The sequence below is a fragment of the Caenorhabditis remanei genome, chromosome IV (genome assembly GCF_010183535.1).
Source record: "Caenorhabditis remanei strain PX506 chromosome IV, whole genome shotgun sequence".
NCBI lineage: Eukaryota > Metazoa > Nematoda > Chromadorea > Rhabditida > Rhabditidae > Caenorhabditis > Caenorhabditis remanei.
The window spans coordinates 10614034-10635636 of NC_071331.1; the positions used below are offsets into that span (position 1 = coordinate 10614034).

At 35.0% G+C, this 21603-nt stretch overlaps 5 protein-coding genes across 5 annotated transcripts; 1 reads left to right on the forward strand and 4 right to left on the reverse strand.

The window, feature by feature from the left end:
• Positions 1-189: 189 nt before the first annotated feature.
• On the forward strand, positions 190-1331 carry GCK72_013172 (uncharacterized protein; the record flags this gene model as incomplete). Its single annotated transcript, XM_003093861.2, has 4 exons — positions 190-459; positions 569-757; positions 873-1043; positions 1128-1331. The coding sequence occupies 4 exons, from the start codon at positions 190-192 to the stop codon at positions 1329-1331; spliced, it is 834 nt and encodes a 277-aa protein (XP_003093909.2).
• Positions 1332-11912: 10581 nt separating this feature from the next.
• Positions 11913-13394, reverse strand: GCK72_013173 (uncharacterized protein; the record flags this gene model as incomplete). Its single annotated transcript, XM_053729694.1, has 9 exons — positions 11913-12014; positions 12062-12213; positions 12289-12404; positions 12449-12633; positions 12679-12804; positions 12851-13026; positions 13076-13141; positions 13193-13278; positions 13330-13394. The coding sequence occupies 9 exons, from the start codon at positions 13392-13394 to the stop codon at positions 11913-11915; spliced, it is 1074 nt and encodes a 357-aa protein (XP_053584466.1).
• An 869-nt stretch (positions 13395-14263) lies between these two features.
• GCK72_013174 (uncharacterized protein) lies at positions 14264-16707 on the reverse strand (the record flags this gene model as incomplete). The annotated part of the gene is made up of 9 exons (XM_053729695.1): positions 14264-14365; positions 14413-14564; positions 14635-14750; positions 14796-14980; positions 15185-15310; positions 15366-15550; positions 15644-15709; positions 16501-16586; positions 16637-16707. The coding sequence occupies 9 exons, from the start codon at positions 16705-16707 to the stop codon at positions 14264-14266; spliced, it is 1089 nt and encodes a 362-aa protein (XP_053584467.1).
• Positions 16708-17354: 647 nt separating this feature from the next.
• Positions 17355-17955, reverse strand: GCK72_013175 (uncharacterized protein; the record flags this gene model as incomplete). The annotated part of the gene is made up of 3 exons (XM_053729696.1): positions 17355-17498; positions 17607-17873; positions 17929-17955. 3 exons carry the CDS (start codon positions 17953-17955, stop codon positions 17355-17357), a joined length of 438 nt encoding a protein of 145 aa, XP_053584468.1.
• A 1387-nt stretch (positions 17956-19342) lies between these two features.
• GCK72_013176 (uncharacterized protein) lies at positions 19343-20604 on the reverse strand (the record flags this gene model as incomplete). The annotated part of the gene is made up of 7 exons (XM_003088726.2): positions 19343-19413; positions 19512-19689; positions 19733-19864; positions 19935-20076; positions 20125-20259; positions 20418-20496; positions 20541-20604. 7 exons carry the CDS (start codon positions 20602-20604, stop codon positions 19343-19345), a joined length of 801 nt encoding a protein of 266 aa, XP_003088774.2.
• Between the last annotated feature and the right edge of the window lie 999 nt (positions 20605-21603).

The window sequence follows — 21603 nt, forward strand, 5'->3', positions numbered from 1 at the left end:
AAACTTTCCTTTTTCCGATTAACACAAAATGAGACACAGCACAATTTCGACCACAACTTCAATGGAGCTTTCTGAGGGACTTTCCCGCCCCAACTCACAATTTTTCAGAAAGTATAAAAGAGGGAAAGATGTTCCATTGGCAGAAAGTTCATATTCGTTTTGTCTTTTTGATACTTCTTCCATCTTGAAATGACTAGATTCTCTGGAAAGTCCGTAATCATCACCGGCTCTTCAAATGGAATCGGAAAAGCCACCGCTGTACTCTTCGCCAGATATGGAGCTCAAGTCACTATTACTGGAAGAGATTCGGAAAGACTTGAGGTCACTAGACAAAAGATGTTAAAGGCTGGAGGACTACCGGAGAACGTGAATGTCGTTGTGGTCAATTTGACTGATTCTGATGGACAGGACCAGATTATTCAATCGACATTAAATAGATTCGGGAAGATCGATGTCTTGGTGAGTTTTCTTCAAATATTATTCATTGATAGAAAAATGTCAACATAGGTAAGATAAAATTTGTTTTTAACTTAAAACCCAACAGGAAAAAATGCTTTTCTCGTTTCAGATCAACAACGCCGGTGCCAACTTCATGGATGGTACCATGAACACGGACCAATCCATTGACTTGTACCACAAAACATTCCGTATCAACTTCCAAGCTGTAGTTGAGATGATCAAGAAGACAAAGGAGCATTTGATCAAGACAAAGGGAGAGATTGTCAACATTTCCGCTATTGCAGCGGGACCACAAGCGGTAAGTGGGATTGAAAATGAGTGGAATGGTAGAAATATAAAATTAAAGTATCACTATTTTAACGTCGTAAAAAATTATGACTAGAAACCAAATTGAAAATCTAAAACTTTTTCAGATGCCAATGGCTCCATACTACGCAGCATCGAAAGCTGCTCTGGACCAGTACACCCGTTGTGTTGCTGTTGATCTTATTCAATATGGTGTTCGTGTGAACTCGGTTAGCCCAGGAGTAGTCACGACTGGATTCATGAACGCTATGGGACTTCCGGATCAAATTCAGGAAAAGGTAAGAATTCTCTGTTTTTACCAATCCATGAGGTTGACATATTTATTCCGTTTTGTTTATAAAATGTTCATTTCTATAATTTAGGCTGAAGCATTTTTGGCTTCCCGAAAAGAGTGCATCCCTGCTGGAGTCTGCGGAAAACCTGAAGACATTGCGGAGTTGATTGTGTTCCTGGCTGATCGTAAACGTGCTTCTTACATCATTGGACAATCGATTGTAGCTGATGGTGGGTCTTCGTTGGTCGGAGGAATGCACGCTCATGATCTAAAGGATATGCTTGGACTTTGAGAATAATATTGAAGTTTTGACTGAGTTAATTGATTGAGAAATAAAGTTAAACACCCGTTTTTCTATTACAAACATCGCAAATAAGATATGAATATTCTGTTATTAAAATCACTCTAACGCAGGATGCATTTACTGTACTGTGGCAAATAGACTGGATGAAACATATTTCATTGGGAAAAACCAAACAAAACCATTTGTCTGTTTTAAGCCAAACAGAAAATAATCGATTCTGGAAAATGTCTTTTGTTAACCAGATACATATAAAAACTGAATTCACTACTTTTCGCTCGATGCTCCCCCAATATTTTCAAAAAACTCTGTCGATATGATCGGTGTACCAAAATAATACACACACTCTCCATTATTCCATGAATTCCAAAAATTATCATTACGGAGTTCGTCAGTCCTTGGGATAATCTGTCTAGCAGTAATGCAGTCGCCATAATTATATAGGGTGCCGCCAGAATAACAATTGGAATGCCAGTTTGAATGAGAATTCCGATGAAAAAGCTCTTCTGAATTTTCCGAGTTCTCGATGACGTCAGATTTGATGGAGAGATATAAAGATAATAAATACACGATGCTACGTGGAAAAATATATGGAAGAAGATGAATGTGCCGAGTACAGGGATTCCAATAATTAAGATCACTTTGATAAGAAACGGGTCTGACAGAGCAACAACAACTTTCTCTGTGAAAAACTCTCTTGTAGGACAGGGTATAATTTTCAGAGACTCCAATAAAGCATCTTCTTGATTTTCAGGAATTTGGATGACTAGAAAACAGGATGGTGTAGCGAAAAGATAAATAAGGAAATAATAAGCAATTCTTGTAGAAGTCCTTACGATTTTGAATCGATTTTCCGGAATAGAACTACTACGGCTTTCGAATAAATATACCAGGGAGATGCAGGTTGCTGAAAGAGAAGGGTAATATTTACAGTTTCAAAAAGTTATCGTATATTGAAGGAGAAGAATTGGAAGCTTTCCATTCTTTTCAAGAATTCTCAAACTTACAAATCAAAGTGAAAACCAGCAAACCCATCTGAACAATCATCGACATCCCTGTCCAGTTGAGAGTACCAATCGTGAAAAATGCAAATGATGGGAAAAATATGTAAGGTGTTGAAATGGAGCAGAATTGAGCATCTAGTAGTGAGCACCTGAAAAAAATGCGCATCGGAATACGTCTAACAAAGATGTAAAGATATAATGGAGTATCTATGAAAACTATGAAACCGTAATAAAAGAATACTAAGCAGATTTTAAATACATGATCGAAATGTGATATTTTTTCCTAAAAGTTTGGTTGAACAGCTATTGGCACTTGCCGCCTGTTTTAGACTGATGAAGTGCCCGACATTTTTTACGCTGACTACTGTTTCAGAATCATAGTGAATGAGGTAATCGCTATGATCTGGATTAAAAACCTGGCGATGTTATACTCAGAAGAAAATGAAATATATCTTGACTCTGATAAAGAGTTGATGAAACTCCATCAAGTAAGACTACACGGATCGCCTCCCCACTTACCAAAAATGAGAAATCAACAGAGGACCTTTGATCGATTTCATATTCTCCGGAGTCTTCTTTAAAATAAACCAAAAAGTAATCAGCTGAAGTGGCAGACCAATAACTTGAAACGCGTGACTTGGATAGACTAAACCTTCCCAAGAAGCCAGAAAACTATCATCGATTGAACATTTCGAATAATTAAAGGCATAATATTCAGCTAACCTCGTTGACATCTTGTTTTATGATGTGAGATATCTATTTACATAAGAATGAACATAAAATAACAAGAATAGCAGCTGTCAGAACTTTCTCAAGAAATGCTTTAATTATTTTTGAAGCCGTTCTCTAGTCGAAATTAAAGAGCAGAAAAGAATAACAAAAGGAGTGGAATTTTCCTTCCAACCGGTGATTAGATTACTCAAAACTCTCTCTAATTCCCTTATGATGTCTCTTCCGGCTTCCGCGTGACGAGTAGCATTTGAGCTTCTGGTTTTCAGATTTGAAGTGTTTTGAATAAGCTGGAACATTTAGGCAGTACATCGGCTATAGCATTAGTTTCCGGAAAATCGAGGATTCTAACACATCCATAACATTTTTCCTCAACATTTCAGAAACTGAAATCATGCAGATGAAACGGATATTTTCTGTTCCACTCAAGTGAGTTTTCTATTAATAGATCATAGTTTTTATTTTTTATGTAAATTCTAATTCTGACTATGTTGTGTTTTGCTAAAAAAATCGCAGTTAGATCAAGAACTAGAACAACATTGGTCACCGTTTCATGTTTGTAATAAGTTTCCTGTCTGCTGTCAAACGTTTCGTTAAAGGTGCAAAACTTCGAAGTACGGTGAAGTATCCCAACTATATTGTCGCCTAGTGAGGCGATTCTCGCAAAAATCCAGATTTCCCGGTTTTGGCTCAACTCGGTTCATCTCGCACGTTGTCTCGGTTTGTCTCGATTCGCAATTTACCCGCAAAACATTGCGAGACAAAACGAACAGTACGCTTGTCAGGCATTAGTAATTTCTATCGTTGATTTTCTGACCTTATAATTAAAATCGTGAACTTGTCTAAAAATAAAATAAACGTTTTTCAAAAATAAATTGGAAATGAGCATGGAAAAAGTTCCCGATTTTAATAATGAACTCTTATTTTCAAAAAATCTACAGTGCGCGGTCTCCCACACTGCAAAAAAGCACTGCAAGAAACGTGATGCCGATCTTTTCACGTTTTATTTCAATTCTTCTATTTTTACGTTGAAAATCCATTTTTTCAGGTTTTCAAACGTCGCAAATGATAAAAAATCCCTACCATTAGAATTGTCAAAAATCAAATTCTATATCTTAAGAGCTTGAAAACGTGAATTTTGGTCAGAAAATGGATTTTTTGATACACATAAACAGATTTTCAGAAAAGTGAGTATAACTTTTTTGTCAACAAACGCTTTTCAAGATATATGGTAGCGAATGTGCTTCAGGATGCTCTAAAACTGATACATTTTGGCTGATATAGTTTAAATTATAATATTCTGAAAATCAATCTTCTATATCAAAAATTCTATTTTCTGACCAAATTCACGTTTTCTGGCTCTTTCGATAGAGAATTTTATTTTTCACAATATGGATGAAACCTTTTTTCTTCCTTTGTGGCGATCGAGAATCATAAAATACTGGATTTTCAGTGCAAAAAATAAAATAATTGTATAAAAAGTGAAAAAAAAATCTCGGCTTCATGTTTGTTGCAGTTCTTTCACGCAGAGTGCAATGATTTTAGCTCATGAGTGGTATACATATCACATTCTTAATTTCTGTTTCTCGGTGTTGAGATTTCACGGTTTCCAAATTTCAGTCAATATGTGTCGCAAGGTTCCTTCATATAGAAGTCCATGTATTAATAAAAACGTAACCATCTCAAGAAGCAGAATGCTAAATAAATTCTACATGAGCTTTACTCCTGAAACTGTGCTCCTTACGATGGGTCTAACTTTATACGAGAGAGGTCTGATCTGACTCAAACTGTATTTACATGGAATGATCGCGAATTGATATGCCTGGTTTTGGCTCATTATATTATCAAACGAACACCCATGCAAAAGTAAAATATTCCTGAAAATATTGTGTTTTGTGCTATCATAGTTTTTGAGAAAATTGAATTTTTGAAAAAATGATGAAAAACGTTTTTCGCAAACTTCAAACCTTCATAACTTGCTTCAATCTAACTCAAAATGGAAGATTTAAAAAATGAAAGAAAGTAAAACTCTTCTAGTTTTAGAAAACAATAACATAAAAATGCTAAAAACTTTTATAATGAGAAATTGGAAACGAAATAACATTTGTTCTCCAGTACGTAAAAACCATATAAAAAATTCTAACCGTAGAAATCGATTGAAAATAGTGTCATAAAGTAGCGAATGCATAAATATGTTGAAAACACTCATAAAACCCCGGGGCACTCCAAAAGCAGAAAAAATATAGAAAAAAATTTGAAGAGAAAAATTTGAAAAAAATTGAAATTTGAATTTTTCCTGCAAAATATCTATGGACGTAATGTAGTTTTGTCTCAAAATTGAAATTTTTGTATCTTCACCTTTAAATTGGAACATAAACCAACTTAATGTGGATTGTTTTGGCTGAGTTACAATAGCTTGATTTGTGAATAGCTTTTAAAAATTAACACTGGTATCATCCGGCTTCCGGCCACGACTTTCTAAAAATTTTTATAATTTTATTTAATTATTCGAGTATATCTGGTTTCTAGCTTTTAGAAAATATTTGCATTTTTGCTGTACGTCACGATTGAAGACAGTTACCATTATTTCAGTGAGGTCAGGTGTGAACAGGTAATTACAATGTGGCTATTCAGTATTGTGACTTGTGTTTCACTCCATATCCAAAAATTATTTCCATACATTGAAACTAATTTTGTTATTTAACACAATACAACACTGTGAATAGGTTTTTCTACAAAAAAATCTGTGTTTGATTCCGTGGTCTGATGTCATGTCATCAAAAGTAGAGGACGCTCCACGCAACCAAGCATCGAATATTTTTCTCAAAAGCCTCTTCACAAAGTTGTATTCGTTAGATAACAGAATGAACTCTAGTTGTAAGCATCTAATTTTTGGATATGGAGAGAAACACAAGTCACAATACTGAATAGCCACATTGTAATTACCTGCTCACACCTGACCTCACTGAAATAATGGTAACTGTCTTCAATCGTGACGTACAGCAAAAATGCAAATATTTTCTAAAAGCTAGAAACCAGATATACTCGAATAATTAAATAAAATTATAAAAATTTTTAGAAAGTCGTGGCCGGAAGCCGGATGATACCAGTGTTAATTTTTAAAAGCTATTCACAAATCAAGCTATTGTAACTCAGCCAAAACAATCCACATTAAGTTGGTTTATGTTCCAATTTAAAGGTGAAGATACAAAAATTTCAATTTTGAGACAAAACTACATTACGTCCATAGATATTTTGCAGGAAAAATTCAAATTTCAATTTTTTTCAAATTTTTCTCTTCAAATTTTTTTCTATATTTTTTCTGCTTTTGGAGTGCCCCGGGGTTTTATGAGTGTTTTCAACATATTTATGCATTCGCTACTTTATGACACTATTTTCAATCGATTTCTACGGTTAGAATTTTTTATATGGTTTTTACGTACTGGAGAACAAATGTTATTTCGTTTCCAATTTCTCATTATAAAAGTTTTTAGCATTTTTATGTTATTGTTTTCTAAAGCTAGAAGAGTTTTACTTTCTTTCATTTTTTAAATCTTCCATTTTGAGTTAGATTGAAGCAAGTTATGAAGGTTTGAAGTTTGCGAAAAACGTTTTTCATCATTTTTTCAAAAATTCAATTTTCTCAAAAACTATGATAGCACAAAACACAATATTTTCAGGAATATTTTACTTTTGCATGGGTGTTTGTTTGATAATATAATGAGCCAAAACCAGGCATATCAATTCGCGATCATTCCATGTTAGATTAAATTGATTTATTCCTATTGCGATATCATGCGCCAACTGAAACAGTAGGAAGTGAAGTAGAGCACTCTGAAAAATATCTTATTCTAGTTTCAGCTCCTTGACTGAATGATCTCTCAAAAACAAAAAACAGATCGCCTGCACCCAATGAGTGACGCACCTCAACTTTCAATTTTTTCAGTTTCTCGGTGTTGAAATTATGCAGTTTTAGAATTATATCTAGTTTGCAGTTGAAACAACTTTTTCCTATAACGAAATGTAATATCAATTTGGCATGAATATTACCCCTAAAACTGTAGTCCTCATGAACTATGACACTTTCGGTGAACTACTAGACAAGAAAGTTCAAAATCTCAACGCCAGATACCCAGAACATGTGCCCTTCGAAGCGGAAGATTTGGTATCAAACCTTCAAAATGCTTTCGCATCACATAGTTTCTCACTTTTTGTTTCCTCTTTGCTTTCATTTCACCATCTTTTGATTCTGAATGGTTTCAGCTCAAAGTTTATCTGAATATTATTCAAATAACTATTCCAAATGCTCAGTTGATAACAGTTTCCTGGCGTCATGGCAGGGATTGGCATACCCTAGTCATGTATTCCAAGCAATTGGATTTCCATTTCAAATGTTGACTTTTTGGTTGATACTAAAGAAGACTCCGGATAATATGAAGTCGATTAAGAAGCCATTACTAATTGCTCATATTTTGTGTACTCTACTTGATATTCATTTCTCCACACTGGTCACTCCCTATATGTTTTTGCCATCATTCACTTATCTGCCCCTTGGAGTATTAAGCTTATTTAAGGTTCCTGTGTTGGTACAGTCGTTTTTGATGGTTGAGACATTGATAGGTAAAATCAAAAAGAAAAATCAGAAACAATTTTTTAAACCGAATTCCATACTTGAGATTTAGTTGGAACAGAAAATGTTTAGTGCTAAAAACTACCGTTATGCATACTTGCAACGGGCCGATTTGAGAATTTTCATCGGCCCGGGTCACAGTACAAAAATTTGAAAATTTATTTTGATTTTTTCGCAAAAAAGTCGAATTTTCGACTGTGTTATTACATATCGATAAAACTCAAGTGTACATAGGATTTTTGATGAAAATTTCAAAAAATTTCGAAAAATTTTGTGAAAAAATTGTGCTCATTTTTTGACTCCGCGCCGACCGGGCCGGGCCGGGCCGAGCCGAGCCGGGCTGATATTTTGCAAGTATGCCGTTATGGAATGCATTGTTAAGAAAATGTTTTAAAATGTTTCTTCTGGTCCTGAAACTGCAAACCTTCCAAAAAATAATTTTGCCACCGTTTTTAAAAGTAATGAAAGATCAAAAATGAAATTTTGGTGTCTGAAATTTTGTTTTTCGCATGTAGCTTGCTGTTTCATGACGAGCGTTGATGCTTTATAAAAGATCCGAAGTTCAGTTAGATCTTTGCTCATTTTTTCTAGTTTTCGAAACAATAAGCACGTTTTCGAACGAAAAGAATCAAACATAAGAGTAACGAATTTTTCCTGTGTTTTACAGTTCAAGAAAGATTTGAAAGTTATTTCTAAGTTTATTGAAAACGTTAAGCTAGTTGTCTTAAGGGAGGATCTGAAGTCATATTTTTATTTCAGATTATGATACTCCAGAAAGTTCCGAGAAACTCTCTTCATTGAAGCATATGCTAAAAATCGCTCTAAACGCTGCGATTCCCGTTTTCCAAGCTCAAAAAGAGCCATCGTGGAAGAGTTTTCCCACGCGAATTTCTTCCACCGTGTAGTCCTCTCGGACAAAAATGTTTCTCAATTTCTCGTTTCCTCGCTTTTTTCAAAAAACTTCGTAGTTGTTCTACATTTTGCGATATAAATTGACATCAGCCCTCCTTTAAATTTTTACCGTTTCACGTTCTACTTTGGTATTGTTCTAAAATCACCCAATAATTTTGTACTCCAAGGGTTTATTTTTAAATGAAAGTTTGTTTTGAAGAGAGCGTGCGATAACATTGCAGATGTGGGCGGAGCGTACATAATAGAAACCGGCAACCAAAACTACCGTTATGGAATGCACTGTTAAGAAATTTTTTAAAATGTTTCTTCTGGTCCTGAAACTGCAAACCTTCCAAAAAATAATTTTGCCACAGTTTTTAAAAGTAATGAAAGATCAAAAATGAAATTTTGGTGTCTGAAATTTTGTTTTTCATATGTAGCTTGCTGTTTCATGACGAGCATTGATGCTTTATAAAAGATCCGAAGTTCAGTTAGATCTTTTCTCATCCTTTCTAGTTTTAGAAACAATGAGCACGTTTTCGAACGAAAAGAATCAAACATAAGAGTGACGAATTAACTCTTATTGGAGTTTTTAGAGTTTCAGAAAGATTTGAGAGTAATTTATAAGTTAATTGAAACCATTGCGCATATAACTAAAAAATATTTTTTGAAGGGGTGAAACCCGAGCTCCGACAAAGAATTTTACCGTTTCACGTGCTTCTTTGATATTGTTCTGAAATCCCCCAATAACTTCGTACTCCTAATCATTTTTTTTGTGAAGTTTGTTTTGAAGAGAGCGTGCGATAACATTGCAGAAGTGGGCGGAGCGTACATACCGTAAATACTGAATTATAACGGCATTGTAATAGAACGGAACCTGTATTATAACGGCACCCTATCTATGCTCAGAATTTATGAAGATGATTATCCCGGTGTTTTTTTTTATTCTCATCAGAAGCATCGTGATTTGTAGCTTTTTGATCAGCGAATAGAACGTCCAAAAAGTTTTTCGTATAATTTTAACGAGTTTCTGACACCACAAAGTTTCTCTGGGAGGTAGTTGAAAAATATAACGGCATGCCGTTATAATACAGTATTCACGGTAATTGAAACCGGCAACCAAGATCAATTCGAAACCAGCTGTACCAATCAGTAACTCATTAACCAATTTTGAAAAACTGCGAATAATAATGACGAATTGACATTTTAAATACTGATTTTTTTGAATAGAAGTATTGAAACAGTGCAAACAATGTACCTATATACATATAAAATGTTTTGGACGTTTGACATAATAATATTTTATTACCAATTATTCTTAATTACCCTAAACTTCCAGCCGTTCTTACCTCCCTCGTCTACGTCTTCAAATGTAGGAGCAGATCAATTCAAGAGAACCGAACAAAATTCGAATTAAAAAAAAGCTCTTCTGATCTTTCTTAGTTTTCGGAACAATGAGCACGTTTTCGCACAAAAAGAATAAATTATAAGTGAGAAGGATTTCTGCGGCCTTAACAGTTTCAGAAAAATTTGAAATTTATTTATAAGTTTATGGAAACCGTATAGCTAGTTGTCGTAAATATTGGCCGTCTCACGTGCTACTTTGATATTCTTCTGAAATCCCCCAATAATTTCACACTCCTTCTCATTTTTTATCTGAAAGTTTGTTTTGAAGAGAGCGTGCGATAATATTGCAGAAGTGGGCGGAGCGTACATAATAGAAACCGGCAACCGAAATGAATTTTTCGAAAACCAACTGTACCAATGAGTAACTCATTAATCAATTTTGGAAAGATTTATAATAGATACATTGACTGTTCTTATACTGATTCTTATAAGTAGAAATAGGGAAACAGTACAAACAATGTATATAAGCAGTTTCAATTCTTCGACATATAAATATAATTACCAAAGATCCTTAATTACTCCAAACTTCCAGCCGTTCTCATCTCTCTCGTCTACGTCTTCGAATGCCGGAGTAGATCAATTCAAGAGAACCGGATAAAATTCGAATCAAAAATTGCAAGAACTACATATTACGTTATTCTATATCTCCTGCCTTCTCTATCCCTTCTACTCTATTTCAACGTTCCCCACAATCAAGAGACCGCTAAACTTGAAGCTCTCCAACTATTTCCTTATCCGACTAAAGAATTCTTTCTCGTTGAGACATTTGTAGTTCTCTCAGATCCGTTCTGGCTGAGTTTCACGCTTGCCTTTGCTATTCCCGCGATTGCAATTCTGATCTTTGGCAATATAATATTCCATGTGTCATGTTGTATATTCCATCTCTACATGACACCTGGAGCAATGACTTCTATCAGAACTCGACTTATCCAACGGAGATTTTTCATTGGAATGTTCGCACAGACTGGAGTTCCTTTTGTGGTCCTAGCTATTCCTTATACATTACTGGGGGTGTCAATGGCTATAAGTAGAATATCTCAAGTGATTACTAACCTATCATTTATCAGTTTCGGACTTCATGGAATTGTGGAAAGTGCGTGTGTTCTCACATTTCATCACAGCTATCGTTTGTATATTCAGAAAATTTTTATGAAGACGAAGACTATTAAAAGTGAGTTTTTGAGAAGGTTTTTTTTCCATTTGAAAGTGGTTTTTTTGCAGTTGTATCAGGTCACCGGAGTGTCACGTGATTCACACAGAATCCATTGATAATTCCTTTTGAATATCTCATTTTTTATTAATAAAAATTTATTCGGTTTCAACCCAAAGATATTTTTTAGAAATGACCTTTCTATGTGTAAAATAAGTTGTATCAGCGAACAAAGCAAAAAATTCTGAAGACACTTGTAACATTATGATCAATTTCTGGAAATCAAATTCTGAATCCCTTTTTGTAAGTAGTGTGCGGAAATATTGAATAAATGAAAGGAGATGAATATGTGAGAATGTATGAACGTATGTTACATAGCAGTGTAATACATTTTTCGAATAGAACATAAGATGGTGAAACTGAATATTTTCGTGAAAATCTTTGTGAACCATATACGATTTAACGACAGTCTTCTACCAATAATTCAATTTCATAAGAAACAAAGAGACGTAGAGAAAGGCAATAGTTTCGAAATTTATTTGGATACTATACATATCAACTCGAAAATTTTTTGAAAGTTTTCATGACCTTGTGTAACAGAAAAAACAATTGATATTATCAAAAAGTTTGTTGCATCGTGAAAGGCTTGATCCGGTCTTTAAAAAAACTTTTGCTGTTTTCCCTGTCATTTAATAAGTAAATAAATAACAAAAAAAATAACTGATGTCATCAAAAATGATGTGGGTCAAACCAAACTTCATTCATCTCTTCCCCATACAATTTTCAAAAAACGGTTTCTCTGCAGAGTATGCGTTGAATAGATGTCCAAGTTCCATATCACTTTGCATTTTTTGAGACGCTTTCTAAAAATAATTGTTCTTTTTCAAGTGATAAGATTGGCATCACTAACCTGTACACTTGGAATAATTGAAAGTATGTTAGCCATCCTTAGCGGATATTCCTCAACTCGTTTTGTGGAATAATAATGAATCATTTCTCTTTGTACTGTCGTTCTCACTTTCCGACAAATTTCTAAACAACTGTCCGTTTGCCCTTCCAATCCTGAAATAAAAATGTTTCAAAAATGTGTTATCCCTAGACCTTATAAAAATATGTTCGTTTTTGTTTGTTTCCAACCTGTATCAAAAAGTATCAATGCGACCAACGCCAAAAACTCAAACTGTGTTACATTCTCTCTTAACATTGGCTCCAGAACATTCCGTTTGCATTGGGTCCGCGTTCCTTCGAATAAGCTACAAATCACGGTTTGAACATTTAGAAAATAATATGAAACTACCGTGCCGCGTCAGCTGAAGTCATTGGTTGAAGATTGTTGGGGTCGTGATAGAAGCTCTCCAAATTCTGACAATTGATAAAATTGCCATTTGGTAGAAACCAAACGTCATTTCTGTTCCGTTGGCAAGCAAAGAACCCAGCTTCCAGGTTATAGAAAGTGAGATAGAAGTTGCGAAGGAGGATGCCCTGAAATATTATTCTTTAAAACAACTTTACCTTACTTTTTTATACTTTCTGACTAGTTGGAAACGCTGTGAAAATAGGGAATGAACTGGAAATCCAGTCAGCCACCAAATAAAACTCTCGTAGCAACAACCGATATGTCTCTTTGTATGTCTGACCACGCGGTGATGGTTTCTGAAATATCTTTTTTTGTGTGATTTTTGATTGATTATAAACAAACCATGAACATATTTACTCCCTCCATTCTATGCACAACTTCTCTTATATTTTCCAGATGTGAATAATCTTTTTCAATAGTTGATAATATTCCGACATTGTTTTGAAAATTTGAAATTGAAAGGACAGGATTATTTGCTAAACTCTGACGATCATAAAAGTCACGCTGACTTTGAATATCTGAAAACGGGACAGGATTTTGTTTTCAATAATAATGAAACAAACTCACAATCTCTTCTCATTCCCATTTTCAGGCACCTCTCGAATCGACATTTTTTACATTGCAGTCCTTTTGCTAGAAAAATTTAGTATCAGCTGTGTGAGGTATAAAAAGTTATTCACTTACATTTATCAATATCACAAGTGTCGTTTTCACTACATTTATACTGATTTTTGCTAACCACTGACCGTCGAAAAAACGCTGTGCAGCCTCTGAAACTTTGATTATCAAAGCAAACTTTAATCAATTTCAAAACTACATACCTGCACGCATCGATTCCAAAATGTCTTCCACTTCTACGTACTAGACATACAACACATGGATTCATGTTTAGGAAATACAACTAAAAAAGAGGTTACATATCTTTTCCTTTCCGAAAATGATGACAATTCACACTCACGGGGGAGAAGAGAGTAGCAAATATTAGTATAGGGAAACAGGTTTCCTTTATCTGTTCGGGTGATGCAATCTCAGATTTTCCGGTCGAAAAGATTCTTGTTAGGGTCATTTCTCACCAACTCTTTAGGTGAGAGGAATATCACAAATTTGTACTCCCATGGTCTTGTAAAAAAGGTACTTTTGCTAGTGATAAAGTTTCGAGCTTTTTTTTGAGCTCCGGAGCAAGAAAGGGCAAACGATTTTGTGACCATCGTATTCAGAATGGCCGAACTATCAATGAGACAATTTTCAGCAAATTCTCAATTTTCTAAAAATAATTCCTTTGTTAGTCGATCCGTTTTTCGCTTAATTGGTCTGGGCCTATCCATTTTTTCCGAACTTTTGTGCTCCAAATCGAAATATATGAATACCGTTTTACACCTATGTATTATTTCCTAAACACACGAAGAAAACACTGCGTCGGCAACTTGAAATAAAAATTTCAAAAATTTTTCAGCAGTCAAAATATTCAACGGTCAGTCTACTATTACTTCTGGCAGCCTTTGAGGTATTCGGTGCTCACTGGCGGAGCTATACGAGGGTCTTGTAAAAATTCGGCCAGTATCAATTCCAACTTGATTTTTTCTCTTTCGATTATTTACAGTCATTTTTCTTTGTTGTTGTTATAGTGAGTTGTTTTTAAATCATTGAACTTTAACATTTATGTTAACTGTTTCAGTGACTGCATTACAGCGAAATAGAATTGACTAGTGAATATCAGGAAGAGTTTTTAATATTCATAAAAACAATTTATTTCATTCATCTCTTTCCCATACAATTTTCAAAAAACGTCTTCTCTGCGGAATATGCGTTGAATAGATGTCCGAGTTCAAGATCACTTTGCATTTTTTGAGACGCTTTCTAAAAATAATGTTTCTTTTTCAAGTGATAAGATTGGCATCACTAACCTGTACACTTGGAATAATTGAAAGTATGTTAGCCATCCTTAGCGGATATTCCTCAACTCGTTTTGTGGAATAATAATGGATCATTTCTCTCAGTACTGCAGTTCTGACTTTCTGACAAATGTCTACACAACTGTCCGTTTGTCCTTCTAATCCTGAAATTAAAATGTTTTAAAAATGTGTTATCCCTAGTTTTACTTGAAATATGAGTTTCGTTCCGCTTACCTGTATCAAAAAGTATCAGCGCTGCCAATGCCAAAAACTCAAACTGTGACACGTTCTCTCTCAACATGGGCTCCAGAACATTCCGTTTACACCCAGTGCACGTTCCTTTGAACAGTCTGAAAATTTATACTTCTTTAGTAAGTCAAGATCTGGAAAATTACTTTGCGGCATCTGCTGAAGTCATGGATTGAAGATTATTAGGGTCGTGGTAGAAGCTCTCCAAATTCTGACAATTGATAAAATTTCCGTTTGGAAGGAACCAAACGTCATTTCTGTTCCGTTGGCAAGCAAAGAATCCAGCTTCCAGGTTATAGAAAGTGAGATAGAAGTTGCGAAGTAGGATGTCCTGAAGATTCAGTTTTCATTTAATATAACACAACTCAATGAAGATAAAACTTTTACTGTTTCGGGTTCAACTTAACTTCGTTTAGTATTTTTTATTATCAGTGTGGTTCTTTTATTGTCGTCGGAACTTTTTTATTTTGATAATAGCCAACGACGTTAAACTATTTCGAAGTTACACAGCGCATTTCAATGTTTTATTTCATACCTTTTGATTTGTTGGGAGCTCTGTAAAATGAGGAAATGAATTCGAAATCCAATCAGCCACCAGATAAAACTCTCTCAACAGCAACCGATACGTTTCTTTGTATGTCTGTCCACGTGGTGCAGGTTTCTAAACAAAACGAATTTTCAGTGATCAAATCGCTTTCATTTAAAAAAAAACCTACCAGAAACATGCTGCCTCCTTCCATACTATGCACAACTACCCTCACGTTTTCCAGTTGAGAGTAGTTTCTTTTTATTGTTGATAATATTGAAGTGGATACGGTAATTTGAGGATTAGAGGTGGATGGAGAGGGGAGAATAGCTTTTGGGTTCCGACGGCCATAAATGTCCCGATGGTTTTGAATAGCTGGAAATAAGAAAAAATATGTTCCGTTTGATATTTTACAAAAAAAAATGGTAACGAAAGATATTATTGATCATTCGTTCAATCAAAACGCACCTTCTTTTTTCATTCCCATCTTCAGGCATTTCTCGAATCGGCATTTTTTACATAGGACTCCTTCTGCTGAAAATATTCATATATTTCACCAAAAACGTTTTTCTGAAACTCAAACAAAAAATGTAACCAAAATGAAACGGCACATTTTCGTAGTGGTTGAAAACCTGTTTCTAAAAGTGCATATCTTCATGTTTTTATGCTGTAGTTTCTAAACGTCAAAGTTTCAAAACGAATAGCTGCGAAGTTTCAACGATAAATCCACCATTTCATCATACTATGATTCTATTCACCAGATTGGAATAACAGTTTCAAAACACACGGGATCTGGGAGTGAGTACTGAAATCAACCGCGCACCGCGGAAACCATCGAAAATTTTAAAGCGAAACTCAAATTTTTAGTAGAATTGATCTCAAAAGACACGCGAAAGTCGAAAAACTACCAAAATGCCGGGAAACTGGCATAAATCAGTTCAAAAACTGGCCGATTCAGCTGTGTATCAAAATGCAACAACGAAACAGCGAATTGAAAAAATCCTATTTTGAATTTGCCTCCAAGTCAAGTGGAGTTAAACCTCAGACCCCGTGAAAACGAGAAATATCATGTCGTGAGGAAAATATTATAAATTTTACTGGGTTAGTACTCTTTTCAAACTAATCGTTCTGCGATTGAAACAATATGTAACTTGTAAATTTTCCGCTGTTTCAAGTTTATGTCAAGAAAATTAAATTTGCATCACATCCAATACTCGGTTTGAGTACAAATCGTATCACAGTCTTCACCAGTTCTCCCAGATCTCTACCCCCCCCCCCCCCCCCCCCCCTGATCGATCGTGATCTACCCCTGATCGTGAACTCACATCTCTCAATATCACAAGTTTCGTCTTCACTACATTTATACTTCCTCTTATTGACCACTGTCCGTCGAAAGAATGCAGTGCAACCTCTAAAATATTATTTGTCATTGGAACTTCATTCTTTTCAATTCATAATTACCTGCACGCATCGACTCCGAAATGCTTCCCATTTCCACGTGCCAAACAGACAACACATGGATTCATCATCATTGTATTTCAGTAAAAGTCAATACACAAAGTGTTATCTTTTTTCGTTTTATCAGACAAATGATGACAATTCCCACGGAAAAAGAAATGGAGTTTATGAGAGAATTAGAGAGGAAAAGTAGCAAAGATTAGTGGAGAGGAAACTGGTTTCCGTCGTCTGTTCAAATGATGCAATCTATGGGTTTCGGTCAAAAAGAGATAGGGTCAAGCAAGGAGAAATTAGGACTTTCATGGTCATTTAGGTGGAAAGGATGATTTTGAGAATAGAAAAAATCGCGAGGTCTCATTAAGAATTTACCATTAAATATTGGCTTTTTAAAGCTGCAATTTTTCAGGCAGATAAAATGGAAAACAAAAAAAAACATCATCGTAGTAATTTTAACAACCCGGATACAGGAATTGTTTTTCTACAGTTTCCGGAAATTGTGATATTTTACATTACATCACCATTACTAGTATCTACATAGATATTTTTTGGATTTGAACTTAAGAACTTCAAAGTATTCACTAATTTATTTTCGTATTGCTTGTGAAAGCTACTGAATAACATTTTCTATTTTTTTTTCCTTCTGTTTCTTAAATATAACTTTTTGTTTCGCATCCATCGGCAAGTTGTGTATCAAATAAGCTTCACAAAGAATAAATCCAAATCATGGAGTAATTCCATTGTTATTATTGCTTTGATGCACATCTCCAACACTTCCAAGAGCAATTCTTATTGGAATCATATCTTTCAGTGCTGAATGAACATTCTTGTCGAAGAATAAAACTATATACGTTGTGGAAAATGCAACCTGGAAATGATAAAGTTTAAAGATTTAGGCAAATAGTTACAAAATGAGAAAACACTATTCATGCAATAACTCTCCGTTACATGTCAATCCTCTGAAACCGCAACTCACCAAATCTGAGACAGACGACAACACCTCCACAGCCAACGCAACAGGCATGAGTGTGGAAGACATGAACCAAAACAAGAAAAGAGAAAATACGAGAGTGTGGGCTACTGCTATTTTGGATAGCCTTCGTAGTAGTTGCTTGTGTTGATCTGCATGGTCTGCTAGCCTTTCTCGGACTTGTTGGAGAGTGAGAGCTCCTGTTATCATGATAGAAACAGCATAGAGAGTGAAGAAGAAGAATAGATAAATACCATTGAACATTTCTTGTTCCTGAAGTACCAGTAGATTTATCGTTTTTTATTTCTACGTTCAATATATCACTTACATATGAAACATCATCCAATACAAACATTCTCTCCTGATAATCAAAATGTATTTTTTGAAAATAAATAAAGTTAGTTATAAAAACAGAGAAAACTATCACTCCAGCATAAACAAATAGATAATATCTGTTCCATTTCTTATTAGCATTTTCATATTTTGCACTTATCAATCTATGAGCACAGATGACGATTGTGCTCAAACTTTGAGCATGGAAAAAGAATGTTGTGAGGAATTGAGAGACTGACGTTAGCCAAGGAAAACTTTCATGAATTTGAAGGAAACTATCCGGGACACCGGGACGGAATAGAATTTTAGCGGGCCAGGTATTCAACCAACAAGTGAAATTTATGAGAATGTCCATTACGATGACTCGATAAAAAGAGTAAACAAATCGCTTGTTGAATGTTAACAGAAGAATTACGAACAGCATGAAAAATACAGAAATAATTCCGTAGACCATAGAGATTTTCAAAAGTATATCCATGCTATCACAAAGACTACACAAATGAGGAATGAAAACTAGAAAACGAAAAAATATTCGGTTTCTCGAAGCCTAGAATTATATAACCTATAAGATATAGATGAAGACGATTAGAAATAGCAATTTTTGAAGATTTGTGATTTTTGATGCTATTCAAAACATTATTGAAACAAAATCGGTTCTAAAATAGTGAATGTTACAAAATATGAATGTGAAACATAAATTTTCAATGCCTAACTTAGAACGCTTTGGCTGAAATTGTACCTAGTGAAAACGTCATGTGGTGGATAGGGAGACAAAAATTTAGTTTCTGATGAAGAATAGACCGATATAGTTTATTTTTATGTCATTAACCTGATCAGAAAGAATTCATCAAGCATAAAAACACAATGAAACTGCTTAATTTATTAATTTGTTCCGACACTATAGGGCGGTGACCCGTGTCATAGTTAGCATGCGAGAATAATACAAAGAAAGAGTTACAACAGTTGATTTACTCATACGGACTTTTGAAGTTAACAAGCAAAGTGGCAGTGTCCTTCGATTTATTGAAACCGTAGCATCCGTACCAGTGGCTTCAGTTGCTCTTCTCAGGGTCTCCTTCGTCGCCGATGGGGACAGAGACGTTGTTGTAGACAGGACACAGGATATATAGAGGTGGCTCTAACTAAGTAGAGGACAAGTGGGATTTAACTGACGAATCTCCTTCCTTTATGCACATGGAACTGTTGCAGATTGTTATCGGCATACTTGTCACGGGCCGATTATCGGAAGGTCACGGTTATCTTGAATACAGTAGTATGGACTTTATTTCTTAAGTCGGTAGCGCGAAACCGAGAATTGAAAACTCGAAGTTCTGTTCTAAACACATAATTTTCCACAGTAGTCCATAGTAAATCAAACTGAACAGTATTTATTAAGTAAATTCATTTCTTTATGTGTAATTTAGGTCGATGGAGACCACGGAGACCACTTGATTCTTCGACATGGCACGACGGAAGAAATCTGAAATTTCGATACTTCTCTACAATGTTTATGTTTTTCACTGCACATTTTAAGCCTATGATGAAACATGTTCACTTAAAACTTGTTAGTGAACTCACTGAAAAAAGCGTTCCGATACTCATCAATCAGCATAATTATTGGAATCGGGTCGACTGCTGGGTAGAATGAATAGAAGAATGTGATAATGAAACTCGCCCACTCAATATTCACACCGAGAAGAGGGGAGGTAAAGAATATTCCAACTGGGATAAATAGGAAGACCATTGGGATTAGTGTCTGAATTTATTCCTGAATTTTGTTTCTCTGAATATTTGGGTACCTGAGCAACCAACGCTTTGTACAACTGCATTTGAAGCTTTCTGGAGTAATCACTTTCCCCTTGAGACATAAGTTTTGTAATTTTCGAATAACTTTTCGAGCCGAAATAAAGAATAGTGAAGAATGGAATCATCTGGAAAAATATTTTTCATGTTGCAGACGCTAGATATAAAAGTGCTTCTAGTACAAAACAATGGACTCACCATAATAATAATCAAATTGAATGCTCCAATCAAATCTTTTTTGCTCAAATAAATATTCCCATTAACGTCAGTTCTCCAATACAAACATCCAGTATAGGTCATTTTATCAGCATCGAGATCGTATAGCTCTTTTACTTCCGCTCTAGAAATTAGTTAGGTGAGGATAGGACCTCCAAAATCAGTTTCTCACCTCAAATATTCTGTCATTTCTGGGTTTGGTGAAAAGAGAAACCAGTTGTTCGTGACCCAAGCGAGTCCAGAGAGAAATGGAATTGAGATCCATAAGTAGAGACGTTTCCCAGAAAAATAGCGGAGGCGGCCTTCTCTGGAAAAAATTGAAAAGGAGATTGTGGCGTGGGGAAATGAATATTTTTCCGTTTCAGAAATACCAGAAAAAATAATTTTGCGTTTATATTTATTGGGAGGTAAAAACCTTACAGTACTTCAACTATTTTTTGTTCCGTAAAACTTTATGCCCCTTACCTCTGCAACGCGAAATATCGGAACACAAAATTTATCGATATAGCATAAATTGTTGAAGCAAAACATCCAGTTAATGATGCTGAAAACCTCTAGATTGTAAAATTAATTATCCTTTAATCATACCAGTCAGAAAAAACGCTACCGTCGGATTGTTCTCGAAAGCACTACCTTTCAAATCCATGAGCATTGAAAAACTGGCTCTGTAGCTGTGAATGTACTAAACATGTTTTTGTAAGGCGGCTTCATTTCTCCACTTGAAAACTTACCGGTTGTACAATGTAATCCAAAATCGCGTACACCATTGAAATAAAAGAAAAGTAGCACATGAGATGTTTATAATTTCCCAGTTTTTTCGGGGACTTTGTGACTACAAGGAATATGAAAATGGAATTGACAAATAAAGAAAATACAACAGTGACTAATTGGATGTAAGATTTAATTAAAGAAATCCATCCCATTTTTAATCAATGATTAACTGAACAGAACTTCGTATAGTCCGATGTCAAATGAGTGAAACTGAAGCTTCATTAGTTATGTCTGTTATTATGTCTGTTACCATCAGAAACGGGTCCTCTGGGATTGTGGGGGAACTAATTTCGAGAAAAGTAAAGTGGTTGACGCTTTGTCTGATAACAGAACGCGTGAAGTCTGGTGATGTAAACAGAAAGTACAACTATAATCACCGGGCAAGAATTTGTTGGGATCTGAAAATTTAGGCTTTGTTTTTGAGCCATGGTATATTGAAGTTTGACATGCTGCAATAATAAATTAATTTAAAATCTAGAATTGTAGATATCAATATGTATTTTGGGTGTGAATGTCATTAGCTTCCGTGAAACTTGCTCTGTCTTATCCTCGTTTTCTTTAAATTCGATTAGTGTGAGCCAAACTGAACGATACTAGGCCTGGGCTGCCTGAACCTGAATTTTGAATGTCTAGTGTGAACAGGAAACATTCCAGACAACAATTACATACTTTCACATCTCTGTTTTATGCTATTTACAAAATTTCAGTTGATGGAGCATTGACTGGTTGGCTTGATTTTGGGTATTTTACTCTAGAAATTAACCAGGTCAGGATAGGACCTCCAAAATCAGATTCTCACCTCAAATACTCTGTCATCTCTGGGTTTGGTGAAAAGAGAATCCAGTTGTTTGTGACCCAAGCAATTCCAATTAAATCAATT